Source organism: Tricharina praecox, assembly GCF_024521635.1.
Source record: "Tricharina praecox strain CBS 144465 chromosome Unknown BZA05scaffold_5, whole genome shotgun sequence".
Classification (NCBI taxonomy): Eukaryota; Fungi; Ascomycota; class Pezizomycetes; order Pezizales; family Pyronemataceae; genus Tricharina; species Tricharina praecox.
In genome coordinates this window covers 805,736-829,876 of record NW_026250407.1, presented here as the reverse complement: position 1 = coordinate 829,876, position 24,141 = coordinate 805,736, and the positions used below count along the sequence as shown (strand labels likewise).

The 24,141-nt window shown below is 53.2% G+C and overlaps 14 protein-coding genes across 14 annotated transcripts; 8 read left to right on the top strand and 6 right to left on the bottom strand.

The window, feature by feature from the left end:
• Positions 1-158: 158 nt before the first annotated feature.
• BZA05DRAFT_389914 (CDC50/LEM3 family) lies at positions 159-1,965 on the bottom strand. Its single transcript, XM_051482827.1, has 4 exons — positions 1,830-1,965; positions 1,667-1,763; positions 640-1,589; positions 159-572 (listed from the first exon to the last, which is right to left on the bottom strand). The coding sequence occupies exons 1-4, from the start codon at positions 1,922-1,924 to the stop codon at positions 497-499; spliced, it is 1,218 nt and encodes a 405-aa protein (XP_051342091.1). The 5' UTR covers positions 1,925-1,965; the 3' UTR covers positions 159-496.
• Positions 1,816-2,370, top strand: BZA05DRAFT_220048 (uncharacterized protein). The gene has a single exon (XM_051479709.1). The coding sequence runs from the start codon at positions 1,935-1,937 to the stop codon at positions 2,274-2,276; it is 342 nt and encodes a 113-aa protein (XP_051342090.1). The 5' UTR covers positions 1,816-1,934; the 3' UTR covers positions 2,277-2,370.
• Positions 2,371-2,945: 575 nt separating this feature from the next.
• Positions 2,946-5,128, bottom strand: BZA05DRAFT_389911 (ribosome biogenesis protein Pescadillo). The gene is made up of 4 exons (XM_051482826.1): positions 5,042-5,128; positions 4,887-4,985; positions 4,752-4,825; positions 2,946-4,697 (listed from the first exon to the last, which is right to left on the bottom strand). The coding sequence occupies exons 1-4, from the start codon at positions 5,061-5,063 to the stop codon at positions 3,015-3,017; spliced, it is 1,878 nt and encodes a 625-aa protein (XP_051342089.1). The 5' UTR covers positions 5,064-5,128; the 3' UTR covers positions 2,946-3,014.
• An 86-nt stretch (positions 5,129-5,214) lies between these two features.
• BZA05DRAFT_389909 (uncharacterized protein) lies at positions 5,215-6,520 on the top strand. The gene has a single exon (XM_051482825.1). It carries the CDS (start codon positions 5,325-5,327, stop codon positions 6,459-6,461), a length of 1,137 nt encoding a protein of 378 aa, XP_051342088.1. The 5' UTR covers positions 5,215-5,324; the 3' UTR covers positions 6,462-6,520.
• A 139-nt stretch (positions 6,521-6,659) lies between these two features.
• Positions 6,660-7,924, top strand: BZA05DRAFT_389907 (uncharacterized protein). Its single transcript, XM_051482824.1, has 4 exons — positions 6,660-6,770; positions 6,839-7,293; positions 7,366-7,588; positions 7,657-7,924. Exons 1-4 carry the CDS (start codon positions 6,740-6,742, stop codon positions 7,680-7,682), a joined length of 735 nt encoding a protein of 244 aa, XP_051342087.1. The 5' UTR covers positions 6,660-6,739; the 3' UTR covers positions 7,683-7,924.
• Positions 7,925-7,975: 51 nt separating this feature from the next.
• BZA05DRAFT_389904 (ribosomal protein S5 domain 2-type protein) lies at positions 7,976-9,121 on the top strand. The gene is made up of 2 exons (XM_051482823.1): positions 7,976-8,878; positions 8,940-9,121. The coding sequence occupies exons 1-2, from the start codon at positions 8,041-8,043 to the stop codon at positions 9,029-9,031; spliced, it is 930 nt and encodes a 309-aa protein (XP_051342086.1). The 5' UTR covers positions 7,976-8,040; the 3' UTR covers positions 9,032-9,121.
• On the bottom strand, positions 9,122-10,405 carry BZA05DRAFT_389902 (mitochondrial ribosomal subunit protein-domain-containing protein). The gene is made up of 3 exons (XM_051482822.1): positions 9,948-10,405; positions 9,585-9,871; positions 9,122-9,526 (listed from the first exon to the last, which is right to left on the bottom strand). Exons 1-3 carry the CDS (start codon positions 10,294-10,296, stop codon positions 9,224-9,226), a joined length of 939 nt encoding a protein of 312 aa, XP_051342085.1. The 5' UTR covers positions 10,297-10,405; the 3' UTR covers positions 9,122-9,223.
• A 217-nt stretch (positions 10,406-10,622) lies between these two features.
• BZA05DRAFT_424372 (26S proteasome subunit RPN7-domain-containing protein) lies at positions 10,623-12,117 on the top strand (the record flags this gene model as incomplete). The annotated part of the gene is made up of 5 exons (XM_051485911.1): positions 10,623-10,982; positions 11,041-11,186; positions 11,246-11,692; positions 11,755-11,868; positions 11,925-12,117. The coding sequence occupies 5 exons, from the start codon at positions 10,623-10,625 to the stop codon at positions 12,115-12,117; spliced, it is 1,260 nt and encodes a 419-aa protein (XP_051342084.1).
• A 105-nt stretch (positions 12,118-12,222) lies between these two features.
• On the bottom strand, positions 12,223-16,459 carry BZA05DRAFT_219913 (uncharacterized protein). The gene is made up of 7 exons (XM_051479708.1): positions 15,990-16,459; positions 15,551-15,937; positions 15,014-15,496; positions 14,207-14,960; positions 13,001-14,150; positions 12,746-12,949; positions 12,223-12,688 (listed from the first exon to the last, which is right to left on the bottom strand). Exons 1-7 carry the CDS (start codon positions 16,307-16,309, stop codon positions 12,456-12,458), a joined length of 3,531 nt encoding a protein of 1,176 aa, XP_051342083.1. The 5' UTR covers positions 16,310-16,459; the 3' UTR covers positions 12,223-12,455.
• An 81-nt stretch (positions 16,460-16,540) lies between these two features.
• Positions 16,541-17,396, top strand: BZA05DRAFT_389900 (uncharacterized protein). The gene is made up of 3 exons (XM_051482821.1): positions 16,541-16,759; positions 16,823-16,905; positions 16,967-17,396. Exons 1-3 carry the CDS (start codon positions 16,757-16,759, stop codon positions 17,103-17,105), a joined length of 225 nt encoding a protein of 74 aa, XP_051342082.1. The 5' UTR covers positions 16,541-16,756; the 3' UTR covers positions 17,106-17,396.
• Positions 17,397-17,569: 173 nt separating this feature from the next.
• BZA05DRAFT_219781 (uncharacterized protein) lies at positions 17,570-19,766 on the top strand. Its single transcript, XM_051479707.1, has 3 exons — positions 17,570-17,895; positions 18,005-19,354; positions 19,424-19,766. Exons 1-3 carry the CDS (start codon positions 17,719-17,721, stop codon positions 19,658-19,660), a joined length of 1,764 nt encoding a protein of 587 aa, XP_051342081.1. The 5' UTR covers positions 17,570-17,718; the 3' UTR covers positions 19,661-19,766.
• A 500-nt stretch (positions 19,767-20,266) lies between these two features.
• BZA05DRAFT_219770 (Mob1/phocein) lies at positions 20,267-21,452 on the bottom strand. The gene is made up of 4 exons (XM_051479706.1): positions 21,299-21,452; positions 20,940-21,219; positions 20,816-20,877; positions 20,267-20,765 (listed from the first exon to the last, which is right to left on the bottom strand). Exons 1-4 carry the CDS (start codon positions 21,319-21,321, stop codon positions 20,387-20,389), a joined length of 744 nt encoding a protein of 247 aa, XP_051342080.1. The 5' UTR covers positions 21,322-21,452; the 3' UTR covers positions 20,267-20,386.
• A 309-nt stretch (positions 21,453-21,761) lies between these two features.
• BZA05DRAFT_369448 (uncharacterized protein) lies at positions 21,762-22,686 on the top strand. Its single transcript, XM_051481622.1, has 2 exons — positions 21,762-21,962; positions 22,019-22,686. The coding sequence occupies exons 1-2, from the start codon at positions 21,922-21,924 to the stop codon at positions 22,449-22,451; spliced, it is 474 nt and encodes a 157-aa protein (XP_051342079.1). The 5' UTR covers positions 21,762-21,921; the 3' UTR covers positions 22,452-22,686.
• BZA05DRAFT_219740 (uncharacterized protein) lies at positions 22,681-23,678 on the bottom strand. The gene is made up of 3 exons (XM_051479705.1): positions 23,514-23,678; positions 23,207-23,461; positions 22,681-23,153 (listed from the first exon to the last, which is right to left on the bottom strand). Exons 1-3 carry the CDS (start codon positions 23,634-23,636, stop codon positions 22,851-22,853), a joined length of 681 nt encoding a protein of 226 aa, XP_051342078.1. The 5' UTR covers positions 23,637-23,678; the 3' UTR covers positions 22,681-22,850.
• Positions 23,679-24,141: the final 463 nt, after the last annotated feature.

The following is a 24,141-nucleotide window of genomic DNA, read 5'->3' as shown; positions in this document are numbered from 1 at the left end:
TTAGGGGGGCTTTCAACATTGGCCCTGCTGCCCTGCCCTTTCCTTTCGGGTTCTTTTGTTTCTTCAATGGGATGGGCTACTCTTGCTCTGCACTCCGGAAGACGACCAGAACTGCATGGAACTAGGGGAGCACATGCGATAGGTACATAACAGTTACAATTCAGTTATGGAAAAAAGCTCAAGCTCAAGTTTCGTTAAATCAACAGCTACAAGCAAGAGCAACAGCAAAGTGTTCTCTACTCAATGAAGCGCGCGCAAAAGGGCGAAAAGCGAAAGCGAAGCAAGCAAGTGGGACAACAAAACGATGATTAACCAAATCAGAGAATGACATTGTTAACAAAAAAAAAAGAAGAGAACCCAAAGCACAAAGCATAAAAAAACAAAACCCATAACACCCCGATCTGATCTGCAAGCAATTTGTTTTTCACCGGTCACTGACGAGTAATCCCTTGCTTAAGCTTAAGCTTCCCCGCCGAACGGTAATGCCGGGAATCGCCTAGATCTCGCGGCCGGACGCGTGTGCGGCCACATCCTCGTTGTTCCAGGAGAGGTATGTATGGTCTCCGAGTTTTCTGTGCGGTGGGGTGAGGTAAGCATTGTGTAAGAGAGGGGGGGTGGAGGAGAGATGTATGTATGTACCTTGGTTTGATGAGGTGTCTCGCGGTGAAGATGAGTCCGAGGAGGATACAGAGACCACCGACCACGATGTAGGCGATTCCCAGGAACGGGTTTCTCCCGCCCATCACGGTGCGGGTTGAGATGACGATACTCTTGGTGCCCGAGTAGTCCTTTACGGGGAACCGGTAGTAGATTTCGAGCTCGTACGTTCCCTTGTCCATATCCTTATCGTCGCTTCGCTGCGCCAGTTTGCTGAATGTAGGGAGACCGGCAGTGCGCATCCATACCTGGAACTCCTCCCACTGGTGTATCTTCGGCAGGGTTTTGTTAGTGTACACGCCGCCGGCGTAGCGGTTGGCCCAGTTTGGTGGCGGGAGGACGTCCTCGGCGTTGTACTTGGTGTTGCCGAAGCGCTCCTTGTCGGAACTCCAGGCGATTCCACTATTTGACATTTCGAAGACAACGGCGCCGCCGTCACCGGCCCCGCCCTGCGGGTTCTGGAGGCGGGGCTGGGCGAAGGTGTCGTTGAAGAGCGAGTTGGCGATCAGGCCGCAGGGGTAGTATGGCTTCGTCATACTGTCGTTTCGGAGTCCCGAGAGCGGGTCGCAGTCATTGCTGCTCTCCAATTGATCGTAGGTGCGGGCATCGCCTTTGAGCTGTGCTTGGTCGAAGGATTGCACGTAGCGGCGGTGGTTCTGGTAGAAGTTTGTGAGGCGGTAATAGAAGAGCACGGGCGCCTTGAGCTCGTTGGGCAGAGTGAACTTGAGCGTGCAGATGGTCTCGTTGAATTCCGGGTTCGTCGTCATCATGTCCGGGTCGGTGGTGGTAACGTTGTGCTGCACTTTCCATCGCGGACGGTCTTTGCTATCCACCGCTGTACGGTATACCTGCGATACTTTGTTGTCCGGGATAAACGTGTATTCAACTCCCTGGTTTATACAGTCTGTGTAATCTATCGCGAGCTCTTGTACCTGCGGCGAACAGTTTCCGTCAGTATGCGGGGAAGAAATATTGGAGCTTGAACTGGGTGCGGGAACGGAGTTCTGACTTTCGCGCTGGCATATAGCAGAAGACCTCCGATCGGCGCGAATATTACTCCGACGATGAAGAAGAGCGGTAGCACTGTTTTCGGCGTAAGGATCGGCCTGCGTGGTTCGAGGTCGGTCAGTTCTCTCTCCCTCTTCGGCGCGACGAAGAGCTTGGGAACTTACTGCCATGCCTTTAATCGCTGTTGCCGAAACGCGGTATCTAGTCGAATCGGAGCAATGTGAGCACGCCAGATCATACCACAGCAATCAAGCACCATAAAAAGAGCTATGCGTACTTCCTGGCTTCCGGCTCTTCTCCTTTTTCTGCGACTGGTCGCCGCTGTCGTGCTCATCGATCGAACTCGCCATGGTGGTTCAAGTCAGGGGGGCGGAATGAAGTATCGTGAACGGTTTTGTGGTTATGGAGGTATGGTGCTCGAGGTAGTGGGTGATTGTCGTGAGGGCTGTGTAGGTTTGGATATGGCTGACGCTGGCCGAACGAACGTTCGCTGTTTCTCTTGCTCGTGGAGGTCCGCGCAGGGCTACTGTGCTAAATTAAGCGGATACTTGCGTCGCCGGCGGCCGCCTTGCTTACATAACAAGGGCTTACTCAGGCGGGGGCTGTCATAATCAGCAAAGTGCAGCCAGCACCCACGAAAACGGGCTGAAGACAGAGACAAAATGAACTCCTCCTTAGCTGACAGAATGACCGTGCCATCCACCGCCGTATTATCCGGATTCAATTTTGTCCCAACGCACTAGTACTCGAAAATTGCATGTCCGCCTAGAAGCTTGTGCGGCTGAATCCCGGACATTGAATGTATGTAGTGATGGTGTACGTATACAGGTTACCTATACTCTCGGTATTCGAAAGAGAGCTTAAGGGATTCGGCACTAGTTATCATCTGGTGCAATTGGAGATTGTATGTATCGGGGACAGAATTTTGGGGATAAAACTTGTATCTCGATGGTCTGTCCCATATGACCGAGTGACAATGCATGAGTCCACGCATGACAAATATCAAGGGTCGCCATAGTCTGCAGAGATTGAATGTGAGTACGAAACTAAAAAAAGACAAATGTCATGGTTCAGACTTGGCCAGGATAAAAGTTTCGTGTGCATTTGCATGATCCAGATACGTCGCATGCAATCAATGATTGTTTTTTTCAAAAAGGAAGACAAATATCAGGACAGAATGTCTTCTAGTACTGGTTGTTCCCAATACTCGCAGCCCTACAATTGTGTGGTGAGATTCACTCGAGGGTATCTATACAGAATCGCTCACGGTCAAATAGATTCTCCCAAAGCCGAAAACTTTTAATTCATTAATTTTGAACAAGTACATAAATCCAATTCAATGCCAACATTTATGCAGCAGCCTTCTTTTTCGACTTCTCCAGTTTCCTCCGCTTCTGGCGCAGCGTTTCGGCCTCGTCTTCCTTCTTCTTGTTGCCGTAAACCATCTTCTCGTATAGCTTTCGCTTCTTCTTGGTCATCATTATCTTCTGCATCTCCTTCTGCTCTTCCTCCTCCCTCTGTGCCTTCGACTTCTTCTTCTTCTTCGCATCCGTCGTGGGCAGCTTAACGCCAGCCGCCTCAGCCTCGAGCTCCTTCTGGTGCTCCTTGCGGGCAACTTCCTCCTCGTCCTCGGAGTCTTCCTCAGCCTCCGACACATCAACCTCGGCCTCCATATCCTCGTCCGCATCATCATCGTCACCCAACTCCTCGGTCATGCCGTTGTCATCGTCACTCACTTCCTCCTCGTCCTCATCTCCGGCAGGAACCGGCGCCGACGGGTCGTATTCTCCAGAGGAGGCCTTGACCCAGGGGCTCAAATGTGCGGGTAGGAGCGCGCCAGGGCCGTACTCGGCTGGCGAGATCAACCGGAGAGTGTTGACACAATCCCAAACGTACTGTGGCTGAACGTAGATACGTCCCGCGACTCTGCCACTGGGCGCGGATGCTGTGGCGGCACCGACCGGTAGCGGAGGAAGACCAACTACTGGGGGTCTGTCGACGATCTGATGTGTAATCGAGGGGTCCAACTCGTTGTCCGTGAAAGAGCCTTCTCCGAGGACCAGATCCCAACCGATACGCTTGCAGCCGAACGATCTCAACAGGAACTCGAGGGGCTCACGGGGGGCTTCTCGGGAAATGTAGAATGTGTAGGGCGCGAACAGGTTCGCAGGGTCGGTACTTCCAGTTCCATTGCTCGATATCTGGGGTTGAGGTAGTACATCAACGGCGCTGTCGGTCTTGATAGGGTTGAACGTGTCGAACTCGTCAGTAGCTTCAGGCACTTGTTGCGCCTCGGGTGTATCATCCTCCTCGCCCTCAGTAATCGCAGCGATCTTCTCCTGCAATAGCTTTGTCTGTTTTACTGTCTCCTTCTTCGAGAGCTGTGCTTGCGCCACACCTTCCGTTATCGCTCCGACACCCTTGTGCTCCAGCTTGAATGCGCGAAGACCAGCACCTTTTGCGTCGGCGTCCTTGTCGAACTTGGGTGGGTAGACCAGGCCCTCATTCGTGTAGAGTTTGAACATGACGAATCCAAGGAGAGTGGTGTAGAACTCAACGAACGTGTGCATGATCCTGAAATCGACATCGACCGGCACGTTCTGGGCGAACTTATACGGCACCAACCACAGAATATCCTGGCCCTGAACCTCCGCCTGGTAGTAAATGCCTTTTATCGACAAGAAACTCTTCCGGAGGACGTTGGCACGAATGACGTAGTGCTGCCATTCGTTGCACAGCCGCTCACAATTCGCTACCGTCGCAGGAGGAAGGTTGTGATTTGTGGGGAGGTTCGCGAAAAGGAACAACATCGACAAGGCATCGTCGAGGTCGCGCAGAGCGTCGGTGAAGGTGGGGTAACGCTCCTTCACGATGTGGTCCAAGGTGACCTGCGGCTTCTGGTACAGTTCCAGACGTTTGGCATCCCCGTAGTCGCCACGGCCGAGCGCTTTCGATAGCTTCTTTGCGAAGGTCTTGTGCTCGCGGAACTTCTCTAGTACAGGTTCGTGCAGAAGGTACTGGATATCTTTGGTCTTGAATCTTGTCAGCTACTCCCGTCACCCAAGAAGTGAATTGGTGTCACAAACGTAGTAGAAGGTTGTAGGCGCTGTGGAGCCCTTGTTGGCCTTCTTCTTGTTTCTGGGTTCTCGAGGGTAGATTCCTGGTTAAATTGTTAGCGCAACTGGCGCGCATATGGGACTGTCGAGCACAGTGAAATATACCCTTGAAAATACAGAGGCGACGGAAGTCAGGCAGCGAGATCTGAAGTTTGCGAACGGCTTGCGTTCTCGTGATGAAGTTCTTCGCATTTCCGGCGACGCCTGGACACAATTAAATCAGTACAAAGCTCAAGTAGGTAGAACTATGGGGATCAAACCCTTCTTCTTAATTCTGGCCATGGTGAATGTGTGGTGAGTGTTCAAGTGAGTTGAGTCGTGTTGTAGATACGACAGGCCGGTCTGGGGAATCCAAAGTCTGGTTGAGAACTTTTTTCTTCTGCAGGTGGGATATGCGGCTCTGCTCAATAGCGCGCTTTGCTAGCGGGCGACGTGCATGACAAACCCTTTTGGCGGCAGCACACGGACAACAGACAGTACTCTAGCTCACGCCGACCGCGAATACAGTAGACTTCTATTCATCACCGCCGTCAACCCATCGCCATGCCGCCTAAGGAGTCTGAAGCTGCCGCATACGCCACTACCTCCGAGACCGATTTCTACGAGATCCTCGGTGTCAATCAAGATGTCGTTTCGGATACCTCGCTCCGGAAAGCTTTCCGCAAGCAGTCGATCAAATGGCATCCCGACAAGAACCCCAGCCCCGAGGCTGCCGACAAGTTTCACCTGTTGACCGTTGCATACGATGTTATCTCAGATCCGGCCACGAGGGCTGCCTACGACAATGCGCGAACCGCTCGGTTGGCAAAGAAACGCCGCAGCGAAGCGTTTGACATGCATCGCAGGAAGATGCAGGAGGATCTGGAGGGCAGGGAAGGCAAGGCGAAGAGGTTCAAGACGGACGCGGACAATGAGGAGGAAAAGTTTAAAGCACAGCTGGCGAAGCTACAAGAGGAGGGAGCATTATTGAGGCACAAACGGGAGGAGGCGCTGCGGACCGCCGCGAAGGAGGCGGAAGAGCAACAGCAGGATGTTTCCAAGAATAGGGACATCAAGTCTGCGGCCAGTCGATTCTCCGAGCTGGACAGAACAGTCTCAGCTAAGTGGCGCCGAAAGAAGGAGGGGCTAAGTGTGGATGAAGCATCTCTACGGGGCCTTTTCGGGCGGTTTGGAAAGATACAAGACTGTATCGTCAGGGGCGACAAGGCAAAGGAAAAGAAGTACCAGAGTGGCTTGATTGTTTTCGAGTCGATAGTGGGGGCGCACTCAGCTGTTCATGGCTTTGCCGATAACACTGATGACGCTTTCAAGCTTTTCAAGTCCATAACCTGGGCTGGCAAGGAGCCCGAGCTTTCCGGAGTTATTCCTGAAGAAGTGCCGGTTTCAAATACAACTCCACCAACAGAGATTCGAACTCCTGGCGAGGAGGCACAGGCGACTTCAACCTCAAGGACAGCCACTTGGAACCCCATGCAAGCGGCCCCTAAGGGAGGAGACGGGGTGAAAGGGGTCCCTTCATTCGCGTCGTTCTCGGCGGCCTCCAACCGTTCGGCGTTTTCAAAGACTGAAGCCGCCCAAAGCCCTGACTACGAGAACATCACTATGATGAGATTAAGGGAAGCCGAGAAGCGGAGATTAGAGGCAGATATGCGAAAGAAGGAGGAGAGTGAGGCATCATGAGTTGGATTCTGAAAGTTAGATAAACTGTATACTAGTAGAAGTAATGTGTTTAAAGATGTATCTCAATATTGCAATAATCGCGCATGGCCAGTTGTTCTTCCTCAGATGCTGTAAATTGCCCACGAGTGCAGCGCTGTGGTTGGCGTCGGTTAGTCAAATGGCTTGGCAAAACACCGGAACGCTTGCTAAACGACGTCCATCGACCCGAGGAAGGAAGGTTTGCATCACGATCTCCAATTCTCCCCCCACGACGTTCACTCTTGTCTCCACTCTTCACCATGTCTATGCGGTTGACGAAAACTTTTGCCGGTATGGAACAGCCTTCTGCATCAATGGACTCCACCGATCGAACTTGCTGAACAATTTTTTCTCTCCAGGTGCGGCTCGTCTGCGGCCCTCCGTTGCGGCCCTCCCCAAATTGTCGGCTGTCACCCTCACTGCCCGCCACCAGTCGAGCGTCCCGACCCCCACCCCGGACCCCAAGACCAAGGCGCAGTCCATCATTGATGCCCTTCCCGGCAGCTCCCTCATCTCCAAGACCGCTATCCTCTCATCTGCCGCCGGTCTGTCGATTGCAGCTATCTCCAACGAACTCTACGTCGTGAACGAGGAGACCGTCGTCGCTTTCTGTCTGCTCTCCATCTTCACCGCCATCGGAAAGTATGGTGGCCCCATGTACACTGAATGGGCCACCAGCCAGGTCACCAAGATCAGGGACATCTTGAACTCTGCTCGTGCCGACCACACCCGTGCCGTCGAGGAGCGCATCGAGTCCGTCAAGCAGATGGGCAGCGTCGTCGATGTCACCAAGGCCCTTTTCGAGGTGTCCAAGGTATGTCAAAACGAAGGCGCGACGATGCCTTATGAATCTTTAATCAATCGGTGATGCTCATGATATCTACAGGAGACCGCCAAGTTGGAGGCCGAGGCCTACGAGCTTGAGCAGCAGACTCAGTTTGTTCAGGAGGCCAAATCTGTCCTTGACTCATGGGTCAGGTACGAGGCTCAGGTCAAGCAGCGCCAGCAGAAGGACTTGGCCGAGACTCTGATCGCCAAGGTCAGGAAGGAGTTGGAGAACCCCAAGGTTCTGGCTCAGATCCTGCAGCAGAGCGTTGCCGACGTCGAGAGTATGTTGAACCATAACACACATAGAATTGGGATATGAACGGAACATTGGCTGACTCGGCGCGAATAGGAATTGTCTCATCCAAGGCCCAGTAAATAGACAACGTTGTAGGGGAGTGGGACATAGACTGAAGGCGTGTTTGTTTAGTAGCTTTGAACAATTCAGTGCGGTACAATAGTTTCCTTTTACTGGATCTTGAATCCTACAAAAATGAAGGCTTTGAGAGAGAGAAAAAAGAACATCAATTTATTGTCGTATGGGGCTTTTATGGGCGATATTCATCATCTCAATCCGTACTTCGTACGTGTTGATTGATTATGAGCGGGGTGATTCGGCAAGTGGTATTTTAGCGCGGGGTGTCTGTCACACAATGGCCAAGCCGCTCCAGGACTTTTTGGTCAACCTGAATCTCAATCCAACCCACCAGCTTCACACGTCCACGAAATTCACATCATGGCGGCCGGCGTCGCCTCTTTACGATGCTCGCTCAGAGCGGTATCGGGTGATCTGTTCCAAATCTCGCGTCCCCGACTCAGCCAACTCGCCGGCGCGACGACCTCGCGGTTTCTGACCACCTCGACCACCCGAGCTGCGGCAGCAGAGACACACTCCTACTCGCCGGAGCAGCCACCAACATGGTCGCAGACCAAAGAGAAGACTCGTCTCGTCCCCGTCTCGGCCTCCTACTTCACCGGCAACTCCGACTTCTACGATAACTGGCTGGCCCTGCAGGACCTGCAGCGAAAGTACCAGACACTCCCTACGGTGCCCATGGCCGAGGCACCCCCGGCGAAATGGAAGACGTTGGCACAGTACCGCGGAATCGTCGGTATGTCGGTCAAGGCTGCCCGCTACAAGAAGATTATCGACATCCTCGACCGGCTCAATTGCATCAATCCCGCCGTGATCCCCGAGGACGTGCGCATGGCGCTCGACATGTACCGACGTGATCTGGCCCAGGCCGAGAACCAGGGGAAGCCGAAGGTTTTGGATCATCTGGGAAGGGCTAGGGGTGTCGGACGGAGAAAGACTTCGGTGGCCAGGGTGTTGCTCTCAGAGGGAACTGGGCAGGTGCTCATCAATGGAAAGCCGCTCGCGGATGTCTTTGAACGTGTGCATGAGCGCGAGAGTGCTGTCTTCCCGTTGATTGCCACGGAACGCATGAGCAAGTACAATGTCTGGGCTTCGGTCATGGGAGGTGGAAAGACGGGTCAGGCGGAGGCGTTGACTCTAGGTGTTGCACGGGCTTTGCTCGTTCACGAGCCAGCATTGAAACCGGCCTTGCGAAGAGGTAAGTTGGATATCTCCATATCATCCCACCCTTTACGTGATAGCTTATTGATTCTCTACAGCTGGTGTTGTTACCCGTGATCCCAGGATGGTTGAACGTAAGAAGCCTGGTCACGTTAAGGCTCGCAAGATGCCTGCCTGGGTCAAGCGTTAAGATGGAGGAAGTTTTTGCATTGTATATTAGACCGGTGTGTAATATCCTCAATGACTCTAGAGCTCATGTCATGAGATTTGAGATGCAAGTGCTATACCTTTTTGGCTATTAGATCGGTGAATCTATAAAATTGTACACCTACCCCCAGCTATGATACAGCGGTTGTATTGCAACCATTTTCTATCACTATGCCTATGAACTTTCCTCGGCGACAAGGTTTCTCTTCTTGAGCCTCTCTCCATACTTCTGCCGTGCGATGTGACGGGCCGCCGCACGCTCTGCTTGCTTGTCCTTGCGTTCCTTGATACTCTCCTCAGCGCCCCCGACCCAGTCGGCCAAGGGACTGCCTATCTTTTCATGACGCTCATATTCCCTTTGGATCGCCGCGTCAACCCATTCCAGAGGAAACGATTTCACCGGCCGTCGTGCAATCATCGGCTTAGCCTTTATGTGCCTGAAATCAACTGGTATATCCTCGAACGTATCTGTAGCATCCTGTTGCGGTTCGTCAGCATGCGCCACTTTTCCATATATTTCCAGCTTGACAACAAACCTTCGCCTCCACAATGAGCTTATCTAGCAGATCACTCAAATACCGCTTGTTCTGGGCCTGGTGCTCAAACATCTCGCAGGACATCTTGACAATTCTCTTGCCGGGATGGTACCGGCGGCCGACAAGCTTGACCAGCTTTGCCTGCTGGCCAATATCCAACCCAAGATCAGCCGGAGAGAACTCGAGGACCACTTTTGACTCGGCCGGATGGTCTTCGCCCATGTAGGTGGTGTAGCGGAAGCGAAGGGGTTGGGCGTCGGTGGGGGGGACAAAGGGCTTTGCCAACTCTAGGCACAACACACAATTAGACCAGCTGGTCCCTGGTATGATATCGATGTGCTGGTGGAGTGGAGGAGGAGTTACGAGCAAGGTACGGCATCTCGTATGCTGCTACTCTGGCGTAGTGTCGCGCCTCACGGTGCGTGTCGATTTCGGCGTGACCGAGAGACGAAATATCGTCGAAGTCCCATTGCCGGTCGTCGTCGAGGGGATCGTCATCGTCGATAATCTGTTGCTGTCGGCGGGAAGTTTCAACCACATCGGGTTCGGAGGTTGAGGTCGAGGATGAGGTTGGTGGGGCATCCGACATGCCCCTCCGAGGGACTACCGGTGCTGCGACGAATTTGGCAACGGTGTGGGGTCGGACGGCGAGCGCGTTCTGGCAGGACCGAGCGGCGGTTCGCCCGAGGGTGCGGAATTGACTCAACATCATTGATTGGGAATAGGCCGTGCTGTCGCTGGAGTTGTTCTCTCTCCTCCGGTCCGGGTGACGATTTTCTCGAAATACCTACTTAAGACTAAAGCGCCTGGCGGCATAGTGGCATACCTGCGGCTCTGCTCAAGTCCTCGCTAACCATGCGGTAGCTCCGAATGTGGCAGTTGGATGTTTACCCGCCGTTGTCCCGCCTGAAGGTGCTCCAAACAGCTGTAGGAAGATAGAGAAGCAACAACCAACCCTATCTTCATTGCTTCGCCATCTTCGATCCCATCCATCCATCTTCACCGCGACTCATCGAACAACCTCCACAGCTAGCAATCATGGGCTCGGATCCGCAATACGCCACGTACCCGAACTTGCTTCTGTCGCAACACATCTTCACGCTCAGGCAGCCTGGACTGTCGGCGTCGTACCCAGCTGCAAAGAAAGTTCTCACCACATCGATCAAAGAGCACTCGCAAGCACCACTATACCGCTACCTCGCCAACCCTGTGGACGGAATCTTGATCAACGAGATCCCGTGGGATGAGACCTACTACAACGAGCTCAAGAAGAAGAATGACGAGGAGCTGAGTGGATACGACCAGGAGCTGACAGAGGCGGAGGAGAAGGCGGGTGAATCGGAGATTGTGGCGGCGATGGGAAAGAAGGCGGAGTTCTGGGCCAGAGTGGGAGACAAGGTGGGTGATAATGGGCCTGGTGGGGTGGGAACATCGTTAACATTGGCTGTGTGTGTAGGAGAAATCATTGACGGCGTACGAGGAGCTTCTCATCAAGACTGCGTCTACCGGCGCCAAAATTGATATAGTTCTCGCTATGATCCGGATGCAGATGTTTTTCGGCGACAAGTACGGAGTGGCAGAGAACATCGAGCGCGCTCAGCGGCATGTCCATATCTCCCCGGCCGCCACTTAGACTATGGTTCTAATATTTGATGTAACAGACTCGTTGAAAGCGGAGGTGACTGGGATCGCCGTAACCGTTTGAAGTCCTACAACGGACTGCACCTTCTTTCCACCCGCCATTTCGCCGAAGCCGCTCCGTTGCTCCTCGAATCGCTCTCCACCTTCACCTCGTACGAAGTGTGCGCCTACACGTCGCTGGTGTTGTACGCCGTCTTGGCCGGTACGATGTCTCTGGACCGTGTCGACTTCAAGAAGAAAGTTGTCGACTCGGCCGAGGTGCTGGCTGTTTTGGGAAGCAAGGGAGCTCCGAACCCCGACGATGACGTCGACATGGTTGATGCCACCAACACCGACGGCTACGAATTCCTCGAGATGTTGATCAACAGCTTCTATACCTGTGACTACAAGAGCTTCTTCTACTCTCTGGCAGAGGTCGAAGATAAGTTCTTGAAGCGGGACAGGATCTTGGCTGAGCACAAGCCTTGGTAAGTTTGATCTTGCCTGATGACATGCGAGTGACATCTCGACTAACTCATCCACCACACAGGTTTGTCCGCGAGATGAGACGGCGTGCCTATGGCCAGCTCCTCGAGAGCTACCGTGTGGTCTCCCTACAGAACATGGCGGAACAGTTCGGTGTATCCGTGGAATGGCTGGATCGGTACGCGCTCTCGCCCTACAACCTCTCACGTCGCACTTACTAACGAAACATCGCAGTGATCTGTCAAAGTTCATCCCATCAAAGAAGCTGAACTGCACCATCGACCGCGTAAACGGTACCATCGAGACCAATCGACCGGACGACAAGAACCGACAATACAACGATGTGGTGAAGCAGGGAGACCAGCTGTTGACCAAACTGCAGAAGTTTGGGCAGGCGGTTCGTTTGAGAGGAAGTGAGAGGGCATAGTCACAAGGCGCTTTGAATTGATAGAGCGTGAACTGTATCTACGTCTTGTGTAATAGAGCTTCGTACTGCAGCATGCTTTGAGGAACTAACCATCCATTCGTTCACATTTCGTTTTCGTGTCACAGCAGATTGATGTACTAGGTACCCAATACAAGCAAGAGGAAGAGACACATGAAGGGAAAAGTATGTAAAAAAAAGACATAAGCACAAGCACATTTAAACCGTCCTCACAAACGCCACCCATAAACACAACCTATTTCCATTGTATCTACTCCCCCTCCCTACCCGCACCTCGCACCTCCACCCGTCCTCTCGATCTGTTTGTAGCCTCCATGTTTTTACACAGAGGATGGGAACTTATCCTTCAGCTTTATCCTGCAGAGCACATTCATACTGAGCAGCTCCTGAATCAACAGTTTTGCCGCATACGGAATCTTCATCTTTGTGACCGATTTCGAGCTCTGACACGTGGTGCACCAATTACTGTAGCCCATCAGTCCGCACTGCTCGCACAGGTCCACCTCGTGTACGTCGGACGAGAGCATGAGACGTTCCAGGAGGAGTTGCGAGGCTATGTCTTTGGTTAGCAGCTGAAGACTGGACGGACGGTGGAGTGGGGAATACGAACCTCCGTAGGCAATGAGACAGTCACGCTCCATCTCTCCGAGACGGAGTCCTCCCATTTTCGAACGACCTTCTGTTGGTTGGCGGGTGAGGACGGCGCGCGGTCCGCGCGATCGACTGTGCATCTTGTCTTGGACCATGTGCTTCAGCTTTTGATAGTAGATGGGGCCGAAGAAGATGTATGCTTCGAGTGATTCTCCGGTGATTCCTGTATACTGGTTAGCTATGTTTTTCTGTTTACGGAATGGTAGTGGTATACCAGAAGTGACGAAGTCCTTCCCGGAGTAACTGAACCCGTTTTCCACCAGGATATTCGCCATGTCGTCCACCTTACTACCGCCAAACGCAGTTCCGTACTGCAACTTTCCATTCATCAGACCCGCCTTGCCTGCTAGCAGCTCGATCATCTTCCCGACAGTCATTCGCGAGGGGAAACCGTGGGGGTTCATGATAACATCCGGGGTAATTCCCAGATCATTGAACGGCATATCCTCCTGTTGGGCGATGATACCAGTAACTCCCTTCTGTCCGTGTCGAGAAGAGAACTTGTCACCCAGCTCCGGGCGCCGAGTCTGGCGGGTCAAGACTTTGATAAGAGTCTGCTCGTTCTCCGCCGTCGAGATCATGATCTTGTCGATGTATGCGTGGTCCGGGAGTTTGTATCTCATCGGGGCGTCTTTATATTCATCTGGTGGGCGAGTTTCGTTGAGGAGCTGCGGCATGTCGGCGGTATTGACGGGAACTTGTTTGTTAATGTAAACTTGTTCATCCTTAATTTTCTCACCAACGGCGGCGAGACCGTCTGCTTCCAATGCGGCGTGCTTCTCGATAGGCACCGTTTCGCCGGCAGAGTTTACTTGCCGTTTGATGTCCCCGATGCGGTCTGCAGATCCGTTTTGATACTTCCGCAAGGTAGTGACATACTTCTTGAATACCTGACAGCGTCCGAATCCTCGATCGACAGATCCTTTGTTCAGCACCAGAGCGTCCTCAATATCGTAGCCGGAATAACTCATGACGGCAACAATGGCGGATTGCCCAGCGGGCAGCTTGTCATATTGGATCAACTCAATTGTTCTGGTCTTGACCATAGGCTGCTGCGGGTAAACCATGAGATACAGTAACGTATCAATGCGCAAAAACTGGTTGTATGCAATCGCCCCAATCGCTTGCTTACCCATAGCACACTGGTATGTGTTACGAGGTGACTGATTATGATGCGGATATGGGATCAATCCGGCCACGGCTCCGAGGATAGTGAAGGGCTCGATCTCAATGTGGGTTGTGGTATCACCGATTTCATGCTCGTATATGGCGATGTGAGAGTCGTTCTCCTCATTGCAGTCGACGTATTCGACCAGTCCCCTCTTAAGGAAATCTTCGAACGTCATCCTTCCTGCTGCCAAGGACTTCAGATCGTTAGTTTGCGTAATAGAAAGTAAACCGGATGATGACGATATCGTACCTTGAGATGTCGTGAGGTAACCCTCGAGCGTTTATTCTCAACGATAACCAACGGCCGACAGATTCTTCCTCCATCGGTAGCGATGTGGACACCATTATGGTGATGATTGATGTAGATACTGATAAACTCTGAAATCTTTCCTGACCTCCTCAGCTTGCGGAAAGTCTCCAGGAACCGTTTGGGATACCGAGTGAGTCCATAGCAGGTTCCGTTGATGAAGATAATGTATGCGCCCGAAGAATACAACTCGAAGCCACTCACAAGAGTGACATCCTCAGCACCTAGTGCAAACACAAGCTGCTTGATGGGCTCTTCTTCGTCGTCGGTTGTGATGTGTGTCATCAATGCCAAATTCTTCACCAGACCACAAGCCTCTCCTTCGGGAGTATCAGATGGACACAACATGCCGAACTGAGAGGGCTGAAGTGCACGAGGTCCCGAGACTTTACGGGTCTTCTCGAACTGGGATGAGATACGGGTCATCATACCAAGCGCACTGATATATGACAGGCGACTGAGGACGTGGGTAACACCAGCACGCTCCATCTTGAAACGTTTTAGCGACCAGTTTCCAGTGGAAATCGCCCGGTTCATTCCTTGCGTAATCATGCTTGCTCCATTGTTCAACAGCGGTAGAGCATCAAACTCAGAAGTTCGGGATGGCTTCTTGAGTGTCTTGTCGATGCTCATCTTCATATCACTGTTGAACTTCTTGAAGAGATCCTCGAACAGAAGAGAGAGCAACTGTCCTGCCCTGTGAGAAACGTTAGGATTTGTTGTTTACTCGCATCGGATTGAGACACTCACAATTCCAGCCGCTTGTTTCCAACATAATCACGATCGTCAACCAAGGCAGGATTGGTCATGGCTTGGATCACTCGTCTGGCCATGAAAGCCATGTAGAGCGCCTTTGGTCTAAAGTTCAGGTTCTCAACAGGCACATGGGCCAACACAATTGTAGCCAGGGCCTCAAGTGCTTCCCGCTCGGGTGTCCGCTTGGGCTGCAGTCCAGGGGGTCCCCTTTTCTTCGTCCGGGTGCCCATGTACTCCAATGCCTGCTTCTGCGTGAATACCTTGAGCTTTGAGCACTCTTCGAAGTTGATCGAGAAGGTATCCTGGTACACCATATCGGTTCCTGCAACGAGTAGAAGGATTTCGTGATCCGACTGAATTCCCATCGCTTTTAGGGCAAGAACAATGGGTATATCCTCGTTGAGGGAGTTGTGTCGGAGGTAGATGCAGCCTTTCTTTGTCAAGACATATGTTTTCGATTTCCGCTCATGAGTGGAACTGCATGCCGTGTATCAGCGGGGAATACGCTTCCAAATGAATTGCACCACGTACCTGGTCACAGAGGCCTGAACGATGCCCTTCTTTGGCTCACTCTCCACGATAATACGGTTCTTACTAAGCTGCTCCTGGACCAAAATGACCTTCTCCGTCCCGTTAACGACAAAGTATCCACCTGGATCCAATGGACACTCGTTCAGCCGTGCCATTTCCATCTCGTCCTTGCCCATCAAAACGCATTTGTTACTGCGCAACATTATTGGCAGTCGGCCGATAAAGTTGCCTTGCCGTCGGACAATCTGCTTTCCGCGCACATATTCGACATCGACGTAGATCGGCGCTGCATAGGTAAGATCCCGCAATCGACATTCGTTCGGCGTTATTTCGGCGTTACTTTCGATATCCATACGCTGTGGCGAGCCCACGCGAATGTCTGTATACCTGGGACCACGTCAGTCCAACTGCGGTCTGCATCAGAGAAGGGGACAGTTACCGTAGAAAGAACTGCGGATCCACATCACTCACAACCCTCTCGTTGGCTTTGACAATCTTTTTCAGCTCCACGTCCACAAAGTAGTTGAACGAATCAATGTGCTGCTTGACCAGCCCCTTGACTTTCAGAAAGGCCGGGAGGAGCGTCCATTTGTCTTCGGCCGTGCTGATGGGATCGGTAATGTGCTTTCCCTTGTAGTACGTTTCCAGCAGCTCGTCGAACGAATCGGTAGCCTTCTTCGGAGGCTTGTGGTCTTCGGCAGCGGTGCTGGACTTCAACGGCCGCGACGCGGCGACAGCTGGAGCTTTTCGTGGCGGCATTGAGTATGTGAGGATTGACTGGCTGCCAATGACGAAGTCTGCAATATTTTGAGCCTTCGCGTCGAAGGTGAGAGCGAACTTATGCACGTTCGCCACAAGCGTGACTCTGAAGACTCACATAACTGAGTTCTGGTGGGGTCAAAAATTGGGTGTGGTCGGAACTTGCCGATCAGGTCAGCAGCCGATTTCCCAGGGCTCTTGGACCCGTGGGCGCTGCGCACATGCCACCAACCTCCGCCTCCACTACCATTAACTTACTCACCGATCAACCCCAAAGCTCTGCTTGCCAGCTGTTGACCCGTCCCCGTTCCAGCCTCAAAGGAACCCACCAACCACCATCTCCACCCCCATCTCCACCAGTCCACTCAATCATCACTCTCAACCATCCCCCATCTCAAAGCCTCGCATATACTTAGTAGTTGCATAACCATCCCCTCACCATCCATTATGGTTGTTAGCCAGCGTCCCCCCCCTAAAGGCGTGCTACAGACAGCTAACCACACCACTGCACAGCTCGGAAAAATAGCTCACTACGGCTTCGACGCCATCCTGATCTCTGCGTTCCTCGCGGGAGTGAAGCGCTCGACCGGTCTCTCGTAGGTCTCCCTCGGTGGCAGGAACATGCTTCTGTTTCCTGAGCTGAAACTAACACGCCAGCCTCAGCATCAAAACCGAGAAAATAGAGTCCAAAGAGGTCCGATCCGCCGTCGACAAGTACCTCAACGTCGGCGAGTGGGTGATGGATCAGAGCATCGCCTTCATGGGCACCAGCGCCTACTTCGAGAGGAAGCGGTGAACGCTCGGTGCGAAACACACAACATACACACACCTACTCGGCAATGACTTGACGATCTCAATTTTTTGCAATTCCAGTACCGTGAAATTGTTCGCACGCTCGCTCTCCTTTATTTTTTCGTATTTTTTCCTTACTTCTTCTGGGATGGATTGTGTTTTGAGGCAAGCGTGCGACCGAGGGTGATAGCAGGGCCGATATGGAATCATGGGGAAGCTTCGTTCGCAGCGTCCGATATGTACATAGGCTCGCCTCGGGAAATACCAGTTACAATGTAACAAAATATTTGGATCATGAAGAGTTACTATCTTGTGTGTGGGGGTTCGTGAGCACTCCTCACGATCGAACCACTTTGTGGCGAAATAGCATTGGGCGCTATCCCAAAACGCTAACCTTATTCACGTCCGGGTAAGCGATGTATCTTTTGAAGGCAAGAAGCCGAACAGACGCGAAATATCACGCTAGATGTAATCCACAACTCCATTCCTCCCAACCACCATCCCAACATCAACTTTTCCCTCCACATACATTCTCCACATTACACATACGATCAATCACTCGCCCTTTCGGATTCCCACGTACGACCTCGACCAGAAAGGCAATAACGGTCTGTACCATGGTTACTGCCACAGAAACACCGGGAGCTCCGGTCGCAGTCGCAAACGGAGTTGCTAAACCCAAGCAGAAGCTTAGCAAGAACCAGCTGCGACGAGCGAAGAAGAAGCAGCAGAAGGCTGGAGGATCGTCGCGAGAGAGCAGTGTGGTATCGGCCAGCGAGTCGGAGAGCGAGTCGGTAAGTTTGTTCCCAATGGCGTGCGCGTGTGTGCAACTTCCTTCCTTTTCTTGTCTTGTGTGTGGCACGAGGCTGACCCTTTACGCGTACGCTTGTTTCTACTCTTTAGGAACCCGAAAAGCAACAGTCAAGACAACCTCTCATCACGCCCGATGAGATCCCCGATTTTGAGCTCGACGACCTCGGCATCGACGAGAATGATCCCACCTTCAGCGAGTACAGGAAGATCCTGGACCGGTTCCGGCCGCAGGACCACGCAGCGATTGAGGAGGAAAAGGGTGAGGTGATGGGACAAGAAGACTTCATCCCCGACGAAGACGAAGAGAAGGAGGAGCCCAAACTCAGTAAGAAGGCGCGGAAGGCGCGCAACAAGCTTAGCGTTGCCGAACTCAAGGCGCTAGTGAAGCGTCCCGAGACCGTGGAGTGGACAGATACATCGGCGAATGATCCCCGGTTATTGGTGCACCTCAAGTCCTACCGGAACTGCGTTCCTGTGCCTACCCACTGGTCGCTGAAGCGCGAATACCTCTCGTCGAAGCGTGGTATCGAGAAGCCGCCGTTCGAGCTTCCCAAGTTCATCAAGGACACCGGAATCATGGAGATGCGCGACTCCGTGCGGGAGAAGGAGGAGAGCCAGTCGATGAAGTCGAAAATGCGGGAGAGAGTGCAGCCAAAGATGGGGAAACTTGACATTGATTACCAGAAGCTGCACGACGCCTTTTTCCGATTCCAGACAAAGCCGACGTTGACGATGTATGGAGAGGTCTACTACGAAGGAAAGGAGTTCGAAACGAATCTGAAGGGCCGTCGTCCCGGCGAGTTGTCAGAAGAGTTGAAGGAGGCGTTAAACATGCCCCCCGGCGCTCCGCCACCATGGTTGATCAACATGCAGCGTTTCGGACCACCACCGTCATACCCATCACTCAAGATCCCTGGTCTCAACGCCCCCATTCCGCCGGGAGCCCAGTGGGGATTCCATCCCGGTGGATACGGAAAGCCGCCTACAGACGAGTACAACCGTCCGTTGTATGGTGACGTCTTCGGTGTCCTCCAGCCGCAGGCCCCTACGCAAACCGGCGAACCAGTGGAGAAGACGCTATGGGGCGAGCTACAAGAGGAAGAGGAGGAGAGCGAAGAGGAAGAGGACGAGGATGAGGAGGACGAGGAGGAGGAAGCCGAGGAGGAGAGCGTCGCACACGGTATCCAGACCCCCAGTGGCACAGAGACGCCTAGCGGGATGGTCTCCAGCGTACCCAGCGAGTTCGAGCCAGTGGACCAGTTCGAGCTGCGGAAACGCAGGGATGGAACCGAGACCGAGGAAGATGCCGAGAGGCGAAGCCTGTACCAAGTCTTACCCGAGCACTCGATCAAAACGAAGGGCTTCTTTGGTGGCGAGCGCGCTTACGACATCAAGAACGCGAATGCCAACCTGCCTGTTCTTGGCCAGGAAGACCGAAAGGTACCCCCCCTCCCCCTCCCCCCTCCTCATCCAGTAGACGCAGTCACTAACAACCCCCCGCACTCACAGAGGAAGAAGCCAGGTGACGTGGATGTTGCACTAGACCCCAGCCAGCTTGAGGAGGACGGCCTGACCTCGGAGACGGTGAAGCGACGGTACGAGCAGGCGCAGGAGGAGCAGCGGAGGGAGCGCCAGGGATTCCAGTTCCAGGAGGACCTGAGCGACATGATTGCGCAAGAGTCGCGGAAGCGGCAGAAGCGCGAGGAGGAAAATGCAAAGCGGAAGAAGGAGAAGTACCGCTTCTAAAGTAAGGCAAAACCAAATTCGGATTGGGGGTGGGGTGGGGTGGCATGGATGCGGTTAGGGTAGGGATGGGTAGGTGGTGTAATTGTAGTGTAGTGAATGATGATGGATGGATCCGGGGGGTATCGGCGTGGTTGCGATTTGCTTCGTTTTTTTTTTACCTTTGATCCGCTGTGTTTGTTGGTCGTGCTATTTCAACGTTGAGTAAGGTACGATGGAGAAAATGATTTGTTTTTCCGTTCTCTGCTCCGGTGACAGAACAATGGACACTCGACTCGCATCACTGCAAATCACACTCACCATAAACATCCAATTCGAACGCACCGCACCGCACCAATCAAGCAAGCAATCGCAACGAGCAGGCGGCCGCATAGGTAGGAAACAAGCTGGGTATAATTCGACAGACAACACGCTCAACAAATTACGGAAAAGGAATGAAAGCATGAAAAAACCAGCCTTATCGTACAACCAACAATCCAACAACACATAGCATAACAGTTATAACGCCGTGTATTCCCCCACCCCCCTTTCCCAGCATTCGCCATCAGCAGCAGTAACATAACTCACGTAAGACCCAAATTTGCTATGCCCATGCCATGCAAACAAACAGTCATAAAGAACAGAACATTAGACGAAAGAATAAGGAAGAAGAAGAAAAAAAAGAATACGTAAAGAGCAACAGTTCAGCCGGTCGTGAATCAAACAGACAAGTAAAGCAGTACAACCGGTTTAGTTATCCGCCCTCAAGATGGTATCGACCATATCCGACAACGGCCCATAAAAGTCGCGTCCAGACTCGAGATTAAACTCCTTGATGAAGAGCACGTAGTGTTTGAAGCTCGTATTCATGTGGGGGTCCAGACCGAGGGCGACGATGACGGGGTAATGGTGGCAGTAGATATGCGCGTACACGCGGAACAGCCGCTTGATCAGTTGGCGAACGGTGCTCTGGAAGTTCTTGGGGAAGTGCACGCCGATCCGGCACGGGAAGATCGCCTCGTTGTCGATGTTGGACTGCACCCACGCCATCAGGTGCTCGATGTACTCCGGCGCAGGCATCTTCGTCGGCCGCTTGTACTTGCCGCTGTCTTGCCAGAGGTACTCGAACCTGGAACGGTGAGCAGAGTGGGGACGGCACGCGAGGGAGAGCTTGCTTACTCGTCGGTGGCCTTCATCTCCGGACAGGTCGTGGGCGAACAGAACTCTGTTATCGAGCCATACTATCATCGCCCGCCAGTCAGTCAGTCGTCATCGCATCGAAACTGCCATTCTGCTAACATACCAACAGATTGATCTGGTTGTAGAAATCGACGACTATACACCCCGCACACATCCACCGGTCAGTACCGGTGCCTTCACCTTCACCTTCACCACCACCCCATTCAACACAACACGACATACCATTGACCGCCAACCACTCATCCATATCCTCGCCCTCGGGCAGCTTCACAACCTTCCGTAAGCTCCCGGAACCCAGCGTCTGCTCGGCATACTGGCGCAGCTGGTAGCTGCTCGTGCCACGCGACGACGACTTTGGCTTGAATGGACGCGACTTTTGGTGGCTGTTGCAATGTTATGTTAGCTAGAGGTTTAGGGAGGGGACGGCGACGGCGACGGGGACGGGGACGAGGGGGGATGGACATGGTGTTAATGAATGAGGTCATGGCGAAAGCTGATCGATGTCCTGTCCTGACTCCTGTCCTGTCCCGAGGCGCCGGGTGGTGGGATGGGATGGTTGGTTGCGGGGGGTGGACGCCGGGTGGGTGGGTGGACGGTGAGACTGGAGGCCGGTGATAGGGTGGGATCCGCACCGTTAGGCTGGATATGAATGTAACGGGGAGGGAGGGAGGGAGGTGAGCGGGAGGTGCGTGGGGGGTAGGGCGGAGGGGAAGGGGTGGTATGTAGAGTAGGTAGGGCTGTATGTATCTATGATGCGGATCTATTTGAAGGGGGTGTGTGGTTGTGTGGGGTCGTGTTGTGTGGTGTTGTTGTGGTGTCGTGAGTCGTCAAGGCAACCCCCAGAGTTCGATAGAGCTTGTGCTTTGCTTTGGAGCTATGCGGGCGGCGTGGGCGAGCGGGGGGTGGGTGGGATGCGATCGGCGGAAGCTCACTCCGACAGAGTCCGATCTCGCTCCGTAGTTAGAGGCGCTACATACTAAGCTTCGCCTCACGTGGGTGGGACAAGGAAGGAAGGCTGGACGAACCACCACCGCCGCCACCCATGTCATCATAGAAACCACTGAAGAAAACTCTCGCAAAGCACCATGACGGACTTTTTCGACGGGCTCCTCTCTTTGGAGGAAGAGTGAGTTTCCGGTGTCCGAACCCATCCAGAGCGATCTAGCACTAACACTCTACCAGCTTCTACGCCGAAGGCCACGCCCTCGGCGTCGCGGACGGCGAGACCGCCGGGCGCACCGAAGGCCGCATCTTCGGGCTCGAAAAAGGCTTCGAGAAGTTCCTAGAGCTGGGCCGCTTGCAGGGCCGCTGCGCAGTGTGGAGTGCTCGCGCTGAGCTTCCCGCTGGTGCCCCGACCAGAATCGAGAACGCGCGGGCGCAGAAAAATATTCAGGCACTGGCTCTGCTGCTGACAAATCCGCCGTTCAAAAACGATGAGGAGTCGGTGGAAGAGGTCGAGGAGACGCTGAAGCGTGGAAGGGCAAAGGCTAAGGTCCTCGAGAGGATGTTGGGCGAGAAGGAGGATGTGGGCGATAACGCTCGTGAGAATGATGGGTCTGGGGAACAGAATATCGAGGATTTGGGGAGGAATACGAAGACGATTGCTGATCTGTGATTGGTTGTAATCATTACTACTCCACTGGCCTGAGTAACGTATGGCCAAAGCATCTTCCATAACGAGCAACTCGGTCTCAGTATGTAGGGGCAGTATGTAGTAATCCAACGAATCGCTCTTTAGCTCTTATCCTCTCCATATCCTATATAAACCACTAGATAGCTTCCAATCTCTACCAGTAGCTTCACTCGAGAACGTTCACAAATATGAACTTCAAATCTACATCGTTACAACGCCAGCCAAAATATCGACACCAAAACAGCCTGCCCAAACTCCAGAACCTCGCTTAAGGAAAGAAAAAAAAGAACAAAAAAGATATTAAAAGACGCGATCATAGTAAGGGTAAAGGTATCTCCTATGGTACAAACTCACACAGCCCCCGAACTACTCCTCCGGCCCTTAGGCCTCGTTTTCACTCAGCTCGTAGTCGGCCTGGTCCTCGTCCCAGCGATAGGTGATCTCAGGGATCACCACGACCGCGGCGTACTCCCAGTTCTCGGGGCCAGCCGGCTTCTCGGGTCCCGCCGGCATCTCCGGAAGCTTCGCCTTCTTGTTGGCGGCCTCACCCGAGTCGGAGTCCTCCTCCCTGCCCCTCTTTCTAGAGGTGGTCGGGAGGGGATCCTCGACGGGCTCGGCCCTAGGCGGGGTGGCGGCACGGACTGAGGCAGGCTCGGCCTTGGGGGAGGAGGAGGGAGATAGGACCTTATTACCAGTCAGCAATAGTTCCCAAGATCGGTCAGTGGTGGATGAACTACCTTGGGCGTCATCGACGCCAACGCCCTCGCCCTGAGCTCAGCCTCGGCGAGAGTGGCGGGGGGAGAGGCAGCCTTTCGGGCCTGCTGGTAGGCTACCACCTTGGCTCTTGCCTCGGCGAGTAGCCTCTCCGCACTCTCCTTCTCGGCGGTGGCTTCCTTGAAGGTTGACATGGGGACCTGGTGGTCTCCAGAGGTCAGCTCACGCGCGTCGGAGCAGTACTCGGCGTTCCCGATTGGCGCCATGGCATTGTAGCCCTGTAAAAACATCAGCACACATTCACCATGAACAAGAAGGATGATACAGTACCTTGAGGTGGTTGTGTCCCCCGTGGGAGTACATGCAACCGCTCCCGTTCTTGCAAGTTCCGGCGAGGAAGTACTTGCACGTCAACCGACGTGTCTTGCAGTGACGGTATGGGCACTCTATCATCCCACCATCAGCTCAGTTCAACCCAACATGGAGAGATGTCATTCACTAGTACCGCGCGCGCAATGGCCCTTGGCCTCGTACTGGAAACAGAACTTCTTGTGTCTGTGGTAGTCGACATGGCGATCCTTGCACTATCCGTCATAATATGAGTATCATTATCAAAAAGTAAGAGTAACGGGAGAAGTGGTAAACTTACGAAAGCCTTGGTGCATCCTCTGTATCCGAGGGCACTCTTGGTGAAGTTGACACAGTCCTGTTGGCCGGGAATGGTCATGTAAGACTGCTGGCGCTGCTGGTACTGAGTGACGGACATCATCGTGTAGACGAAATGTAGATGTATGTAATCGACGTAAGGAAAAGAAAACGGTCCGAAGTGAGGTGCGATCTGGACGAACTTCGATACGAGGAAGTTGCTGTGGCTGTCGTGGTTCGAAACTCTGAAGAACTTGCTGTAGCTGTCGCTATAGCTATCGTGATGTCGTGGTTCGAAAGTTTGAACAAGTTG